Source organism: Ceratina calcarata, unplaced genomic scaffold, assembly GCF_001652005.2.
Source record: "Ceratina calcarata isolate Rehan_Ccalc_2016 unplaced genomic scaffold, ASM165200v1 scaffold86.2, whole genome shotgun sequence".
Taxonomy (NCBI): domain Eukaryota; kingdom Metazoa; phylum Arthropoda; class Insecta; order Hymenoptera; family Apidae; genus Ceratina; species Ceratina calcarata.
The window spans coordinates 567,390-576,477 of NW_017179946.1; the positions used below are offsets into that span (position 1 = coordinate 567,390).

The window sequence follows — 9,088 nt, forward strand, 5'->3', positions numbered from 1 at the left end:
GGATTAAATGTTAGAAACGAAGTAAGTGAGCAGGTAGAGAAAAAGAAAGGTAATTTTCAAGGATCTTTGGACCCGGCGGAATTAGGACAGCCATTCGGGTAGATAAGGAAAGAGTCATTTAGCATCATCGGGAGTTCGGTTCGCAGGAAGTTCACTTTCTGGGTTAACGTCGAACTTCCACCGTCTCAGGCATCGGTGGCCAAGTTTCGCGGCTGCTACGCTACTTCCAGCGTTAGGGTGAAACTTTATTCTCTGAAGTGTTTCTCGCGAGAAGCAAAACTTGGATTGAGATTTACTTCCACTCCTCCGGAATATGGAAAATTTATAATGACCGTTTTGTGCGTCTGTTTTATACACATAGACATTAGCTATAATCTATATTACCTCTACTTTATTATTTTTTATTAGGAACAGCCAATCGTAAACCTGAATTATATGTCATGATAATTCTGTACTAAAAGCCTCGAGCTTGTACTATAAAAGTACTGAGAAAGAAATACTTGAAGCCAAGAAAGCTTTCGAGAACACGTAAGATTATTCATGGCAACTTTTTGCAAAATAAAACGCACACTTGATTAATTATATGAATGACCGTGAAGACTTCTGTTTACGACGTTTATGACGGCGCTATACGTCGCTGGAAGTATAGTATACTATTAACCTGGCCACACTCACGGAGAGAAGTTACTTTCTCTAACCCAGAATAGTGCTTTCAACCCTCCGCGTGCGAGGCGAGGCTCACCCTTTTTCCTTCTCTCCTTCCTCGCGGTATAAGCGTTTTCCACGGTATCAAAGGGACATCTTTTTTCAACCAGTGTTGTACTTCCTTTGAACGCGGTCGAGTACTACGATACCTCTGAACGCGCCGCACGTTCCCATTACAATGTCACTCTCCACCTGGAAAATGTCCTCCTTTTCTGTCCGCGACACTGTCTTTTCACCACCCTAACAACGTATTATCTAACGCGTAGAAAAAATATAAATATGCTGTCGTATTCTGAACCCTTTCACAGTCGAATTTTTCTCGTGCAAACAATAAATTTTTAATACAATGCCGCACCTTGAAACATCCGTGGAAATAAAATGGAAGACGAATTCTAAACGTTTTATTCATTGTACGAAGTTAGACTTTGCATTTGATATAAAAATAATTAAATAAGTTGAAGAAGTCTAGAGAATTATGTAAAAGAAGAGATGACTTTTCGTATAGAATTGATCAATTCTTAGCGTTGGGGAAAACCGAGGGCAGTCGAGTCTCTCAAAGATAAGAAAAATACATCACGTTGAATTTATAAGTTTACATGGTGGAACGAGCAAGGGGGTCGAGAAAGTTTGCTGACTTTCGAGTTATCGCGGGAAAAGAGACGCGTTGACAGAAATCGTTGGCCCAGTTTGTTGGAAACCACAACTAAAGCCCAATTTCTTCTCTCTCTTTTCTTCTTCTGTTCTTAAAACTTAATCAGTATATGTGATTTCAATGCATTTTCAATAATTTGTAAAATAAAAACAATCTTGATTAACAATGCATTTTTAATAAAAAGGTACTTGATCACTGCACAGGCAGACTACGTAAAAAACATGTTGTATCAAGGAGAAACGAACGTGTAAAGAGCACATATTCGCAGCAAAGATATCTTCGATATAGTCGAGTTGATAGGATACGCGAGAGCAGGGAGGGATTCAGGGACGTTTCTGAAAATTAAATTGCTGCCCCAGATTCGCCATAATCCGAAGATTCCCCGTGGACACGCGACGCGGCGTGTCGCCCCGTTTTTACGGCGCCAGACCAAATCTCCAGGCCCCGCGTCGTTGAATACGTTATTACTTACCGTTCGACGCGCGACGTTTTATTGAATCATTTATCTACGTTGTGTTCTCGAATTCCCTACTGCATCGCAGCTTTTTCAGAATTCACGCATTCGACCGCGGTTGACGATTTTATCATTCCTTATATTCTATCCACTGGTTCATTACTAGTTTTAATTGCATACTTTCCGTAAATTTTTCAACTATAATTATGATTTATTATTGATATTACATTTATATATATTGATATTAATATTATAATTTAATCTCATTTTTATCTATGCATAGTTATTGACCATAATTTTTATTTATTAAGTAGACCTGATTTATCTTTTTAAGAACGTAATAATTCTAAACATGAAATGGAAGCGATCAAACTGTCGAAGGAGACAGGATCCTCTATAGCTGATTTGTAACAGCAATACTTAAACGCTTTTAAGGTAAGTTTAGGGTAAAAGCACTTTCGATGTATTTTTGATATTTTTATGAACGGGTACACAAAGTGCACGCGCTTTGACGTTTTCAAATAATGGTACTCTTAAAGGCAGTGATAAATATTCAATGTGCTAAATGGGTAGGTTCTTGGTTGACCTAATGCACTGACACGATTTTTAAAAAAGGTCGCCTGTATACCAAAAGTACTTTTGGTGACCTTATTTAGAATACTTTAGCTTTTATATTACATCTTTAATAACAAAAATTATATGCTATTATAATATGTCACATTGTAATTATTTTACTGAAGATATGAAACGTTAGGAAATAAAAACATTGAGAATACTTCAGTTTTCATATGCACATATTATACATTTGTCTAATGAATAATGCAATACTTATTACATTTAGAACCATATTTTGAATAGTAAAAATCATATGCTATTAAAATGTATCATATTGCAATTGTTTTATTGGAGGTATGAAATATATGTATATCTATAATCTATATTATTTTAAAGCTTCTCAACCTTGCTTTGTTAATCAGGCACGTGTTTCAAGAATTATATGATCTCAGTCAATCTCATTTGGAACTGTTTGATGACATCGAAGATTAGAAATTACTAATACACACTTTTAAGGTTTCTCCTCCAATGTAAATTTCAAGATTTCATATAAATGTGCCTCCTGACATAACAAAATTTTATATTTTTAATCATTGTTATTTGATCAAATAAATTGGAGACAATGAACGGAAACAGGAAAAGTCCTTTTGAACGGTCTGGTGGACTGACGTAGTAGCAGATCGCGCTATCAGCAAAGCAGCTCTTGTTCAGGGGACATGAAAGCCACCCTTTTTCTTTCCCTTAGCAAGAAAATTACTCCGGGCGGCCGAACCGTGACTTTTAATGCGCCCCAGAGATTTACATTCAAGAATTTCCTCTCGAACCGGAGTTGAAAAGACACGGACGTTTCGGCCTTTGATTGCTGCTCTTCGGTTGTGTGTTTTCCGTTTTGTTGGTCAAAGGGTTCGAGCGGATATTTCGTGATCACGGAAACGTGGCTCGACTATTTCCTTTTTTTGGCTCGGATAATGGGAGATGGAAAATTGTTAGAAACATTTTAAAATGGACTCTTGAGCACATGGACTCACTTTGACGAATAATGACGTATTAAAGTAATTGGACTTTGATGAGAATTCGATCTACGATAAATATTCTTTGAATTCATCCAACAGAATTGAGATCAAAGAGAACAATATAAATTACCATTTAATGTAAAAGTGATATATTTTTATTTCATTCGATTAGAGATACCAGCGTCGATTATTATCATTCAATCTCGAATATCATGTAGGATTAAATTACAACTGAAAGTCAACAATGTTAATGTCCATTATTTACTCTGCTTCTCTTTTGACTACATTTTGAATATTGGCAAATTCGAAATGATTTTTTAAACTAATTAAAACTAAAAAAACTTTGAAATTCTGCTAGACTGATTACACCGTTCTCTGAAAGCGAACGGTGTAAATAACATTCTGATTAAATCGAACACGTTTGCTCTAAGTCTTATTTCGTCGGACCAACCGCGCTGTTCAAACACAGCCTGAATCGTCATCCGGATTGAACAGTTCGATCGGACGAATAATCACACTGCTCACTCAGATCTCAATTCTACCGGGTGGACCAATGTTGTTTACATAAACTGAATAGCGTGTCTTGTTGCGTGTCCGGCGAGACACGCTACGTAGTTCGGGAATAGTTTATAGTTAGAGCAAGCATACCAGCTTCCATGCGAGCCGGCGAGCCGTCGGACACGGTTTTGCCCTGGGACTTCGGCGTGCCCTCGCTCATACTTCTGCCAGTTCTTCGATACCCCGGGGCTGTGCTTCGGCTCCCTCTTGCCGCCTTGTGATCTCCTCCTTGCCCGACACTTCTCCCTCGAAATTCTCCGCTTATCTGATCCTTCGATCTCTTTTCCCGGGATTGTTCTTCAGGTACGTATTTGGCACTTTGAAACCCACCTCACTTCAATAAAACAATACAGACAGTCTCGACATCGTACGAAAGTCTTCCCACAAATGAAATATCACTTTTAAATTATTTCAGTCCTTCCAAAATCCTTTACGTCGAAGATCACTTTGTATTATTTTGATTCTACGAATCCTTCCCTCCAGGCTTCTATTTCAAACAGAAAATCACTTTTTGGATCAATTGCGATCCTGAAACGAGGGACAGTCGCAGGAACACGCGAGCAGGGAAGCAACGGGGGGGAACGCGTTCGCCGGGCCAGAGAGGGTGTGTTGGCTTCAACGCTTGGTCCTCCGCATGCCTCCTTGCGAGGCACAGATACTCCTCGGTGTGTCACAAGGTCACGGGACCAAATCGGCTGCCTCGGTCCGGATCGAAAGAGAAAGAGAGAGACGAGAGGAGCACATTCAGAGGCACGCAGTACGCCGGCTGCCCGCTCGATCGGTCGCGCACGCTCTTCTAATTAAACCACGCCGGAACGACGATCCCCGGAAGTACGCGTCCGTGTACGGGAGGATCGATCGTTCCGATTGCCACGGGGGCGCATCGACAGGTACACAGAACCGAACGATTCTCCCTCGGTCCTCACCGTTCCACAATTATCCCCCCCTCGTATCGTGAGAACTCAATCCGGTTACGATCACTGGAAGCGTTAATCAATCTCTGGATCACAATCGAACCTCTTGTCCTTATCAAACTGACACCAGGAGCGATGTTAATCGATGTCTCGATCGCGGAGAGAAATCGGGACGACCGGAACGAAAGTTTCTTCCGGTTCTCGAACGAGCTATTGGAACACCGAAAGATTTAACCTGTCGATCACGAGAGACACGACGGAATGTATCCTGTTGACTTGTCCGTTTTCGACGAAATTGTTTAAACGACTCCGCAGCGAGCACCGAGGATGTTAATCCGCGGATCGCGGAAGAGGATCACGAGAATCGCGAGGTGAAGGGAAGCGGATTCGCGGAGCGGACTGCAGGTCACCACCCCTGGACGCTTGTCTTCCCCGTGGCTCGGATGCTGCGGAGTGCTGGAGCACCTTCGTCACCCTCCCCGGCCCCCTAACCACCCTCCCCCTCCCCTCCTCTCTACACTACTCCCGCGCGCGCTCTCTCTGTCTCTCTTTCTCCTTCTCCCGCGTTCCCTCGCTACCGCGCGTACCCGCACCCTTCACGGTTCCATCCGCTGACGGCGCTCCGGTCGTCAGTCGGTCGGTCGGTCGGTGGTGTGCCGACTGTTTTCTACTGTGCAGCCGGAGGACTCCTCTCTGGGTGAACAAGGGTGGATTCTGTCGCGAGAATCATCGGGCCTTTTAACCGTTCCCGGTGGACCCACCGCACTGCGAAAACTGGGAAGGATCGACGAGCCGCGAGGACGAGAACGAGGAAGACAGGGACGGTAGTTTTTCCCTCTCGCGGAAAACGGTGAAACGTCGACTGCGAAACGCGGCGCCGCGAGGAGAGGACGTGGCCCGAGAGGGCTTACTCGAACGAACACTCCCGGCTTTTCCAGGCCTCCTCTCCTCTCGTTCCCTCCGCGCTGCGCACGCTCTAAACCGACTCTCCCTGCTGTTCCTGCCTCTCTCTCTCTCTCTCTCTCTCTTTCTCTCTCTCTGTCTCGCTGTCTATTCCCACCCCTTCGACGCTTCTCCTCACCCAGTATGTATCGCGTCGCTTCGTCTCCCTCTCGTCTCGGGCCTTCGATCTTCTCCTTTTATCTCGCACCCTCGACACCCCCGGACCCTCCGGTTTCTTCCTTCTCGGCATCTTCTCACCCTGCGTAGCGTCCACGCTTTCCTCTCCTCCCGAAAGTTCGTCGCGTCCGCTCGCGTTCACGCGAGCCAGCGTCCCGGGCGCTCTCAGCAGCTCGCCACCGCTTTTCCAACCCCCAGACGTGCGCACGCGCCAACCCCCGGGATGCGCGTCCCCCTGTCTCTCCCGCTCTCCTGTCCTCCTCCGGCTCCTGCAACGCGGACGGAAAGAGAGCAGACGTACGGAGAACGAAGAGAGGCCGACGCTCTTTATCTCATTTCCTTCTTCAGGCAGTTTCTGTTGATCCAGCCTCCTGCTCGCGTTCGAATTTCTCCGTTTCGCTAATTGTACCGGCGCTCATTCTTCAACCGATCTCAGTTTTTGGTACCTCCCCTCGAACCGGAGCACTCCAGTTGCACGTCGCTCGCTTCTTCCTTATCTACCGATTCACCTCGGGTTCGAGCAGAGTTTCGTATTTACGAATGCACGTTTACAGGCTAGTTTCTTCCTCTCGCTAAGTTCCCACTGTTCGGGTCTGCCGGATTCTTTGGACGCCCGAACAATGTTTGACCTTTTCTTCCCTCGGTCGTTTAGCGTTGAAATTTTTCCTCCTCCTCCCGCGCACGTTCTCGTCGTATTCGAAAAATATCTCTCGTTTCGACTAGTTTTAATGCTCGTCCTCTCCCACGTCGAAGTTACCTGCCTCGTGCGATTCGTTGTGGAAACTCGTGTCCCATCGAAGCGTGTCTCTTTGACTTTTATTTTATTTACCTACCACGCGCACCCAGCTTCCGCTCTTACCGCGTGCCTCTCGCTCTACAGTTTTATTTGCTATTTCTCCAACATGCCGCATGTCTCTTCAATTCGTCACACCGTTCTTTTGTTTATATTGCTTGTTGCATTTTCTATTTTTCTATTTATTCTTCGTCTTCCGCCAAATTTATTTTATGCTAAGAAGTTACCTCTGCACTTTCTGGTTGTTTTATGAATTATTTAGAAATTGCCCTTCCCTGTGATCAGTTTTCTTATTCTCAATCTTGTTCAAAGTTCTAACAGCGTGAATTCGTTTAATTTTCTCTCGTCTGATTTAAGTCCTAGGTACCATATTTTTATTTTATGCAGTCTGTATTTTCCAGGTGAAATGCCTCTCTTTCCTTTTATTGTACGTGTTATTTCAGACCTGATGCAAATCGTTCCTCCCCACGCAAAATGTTATAGCGAGGCAATAAAAATTCACTATATTTGCTTGTCGACAGTATTGAAAGTTGCTTTTATATGAATTCCGTACTCGTTGGGATTCGGACAATTCATTTCCTCTCGTAGTTCAACAAATGCAAATAGATTTATTCATTTTAAAATACATCAGAGTTAAACGAACATCAAAACATTTTTCTGAATTCTGATATAAATATAATAAATAAACAATTGCAGTGGAGATGAAAGGAATGAAAATAGTATCTTGGATTGCTTTTTTACAGGATATTTCTCTTTGAACTTGTCTATCTCTCACCTTCCGTTTTTGAGTTAAACTCTTTCTTTCGTTCATTCGTCAAATGCCAGACAGTTTTTGGTTGGCGTGCCCGGCGAAACAATCACAATGGATATGAGCCGAGCTATGAAAGCAGCGACGGTTTTATTTTAAGTGTCGCCGTTTAACAAAAATTGTTACTGTTAAAACGACTACACGACTGAGATTTAATTAATTAAATCTAAAGCCTTTTTATATTATTTTATAAAGTGATTCTGTTTGTTCCTTGCATATGCAGTATAGATGCAACAGTTCTGTTATCCAAATTCATTTCATAAGTTCAAACTAACACAGCGATTAAAAAATATAAAATAAAGTTTTCAATTAATTATTAAAGTAATATTTTGAGAAATGAAGTCTTAATAGAAATTATCAAAAAATTATACTGATATATGTTCTGCTATTTTTACCTTTAATACTGTATTTTATATTGAAATGTCAACTATTGTAGCCAAAAAGGCTTCAAAGAGAGTGCATGTGCTGTAGAAAATAAAGGCTAACATGAAGTCATTTTCTTATGAAAATCTTCATTATTTACTACCAGTATTAGCTTTCCTGTTTGTTTAAAGTTTACAATGGATTCAAGCACGCTCCTTCATCCACTCCTAAAATAGCATCTAACCTTAATGTCGTATATTATGTGTACGACCTGCATACTTAATGAATTCATTTATGACGTATAATTAATTCATCTATAATCGTTAATAATAAACGTTATCGTTGCAATATATTAACACGAAATGAAAAAGTATTATTACTTCGTTAAACTCAATGCAGTTTTTATTTTTAATTTTGAGGTAAGTCAATTTTTAATTCTGCAATTCGTTGTTGCTATTGTTGCTATTATTATTATTACTATTATTATTATTATTATTATTACAAGAATGTGCATGTAACAAGGATAACGGAGTTCGATAATAACAATTCAGGTACAAAGAGTTCGGTGAGAAATACGTTGAGAACGGGAAACACGTTGCTATTGTTAGTGGCGAATGTTGTCAGGGGAATCGAACGCGAGACAGAATCGCGCGCGATTTCTCTCGTTACGATAGACCATTTAAGCCGGGACCGAGGCTTAACGCGGCACCGGGGAGGGAAAAAGCTGCGCGTTATTTCCTACATAAAGCGCGATATTTATATCACCCAGCCGCGTATACGGCCGACCCAAAGCTCCGATAGCTTAAGCTCGGCTTGAAACGACGATGGATCGAACGCCTCCCCGCACGAGGATTGACGGTTTCTCAGCAAAAATATCCCTTGTCGAAAACACGCCGTTTAATCTACAACTTTTTGACTCGATCGTGTAAACTTCTTCCCCCTTGGTTCCTGTCGTCGTTTTTAATATAAAATTCTAGCTTCCAATGACATAAAGTAAATTTCCAAAATTGGAACAATTGAGAAAATACAGTAATATTCCAATTTCTGGAACTTGTCAACATTTTCTGGCATTTGTGTCACGGAATTTCTATCAAATTTCTAAATAATTCCTACAAAGATCTTAATAGGAGTTATTTAGGAGTTTCATAGAAGTC

The 9,088-nt window shown here is 42.0% G+C and overlaps 1 protein-coding gene across 5 annotated transcripts in view; it reads right to left on the bottom strand.

Moving 5' to 3' along the window:
• kcc (solute carrier family 12 member kcc) overlaps nucleotides 1–5,795 on the bottom strand; it is a 40,532-nt gene extending 34,737 nt beyond the window's left edge. For 2 of the 5 annotated variants that reach the window (XM_018035077.2, XM_018035075.2), the window contains exon 1: nucleotides 4,028–5,310. In XM_018035077.2, the coding sequence (XP_017890566.1) occupies nucleotides 4,028–4,097 (70 nt within the window). In that variant the 5' untranslated portion in view covers nucleotides 4,098–5,310. Of the gene's footprint in view, nucleotides 1–4,027; nucleotides 5,312–5,438 lie in introns of those variants that run through there. The other 3 variants (XM_026818776.1, XM_026818775.1, XM_026818777.1) reach the window with 3 other exon arrangements.
• Nucleotides 5,796–9,088: the final 3,293 nt, after the last annotated feature.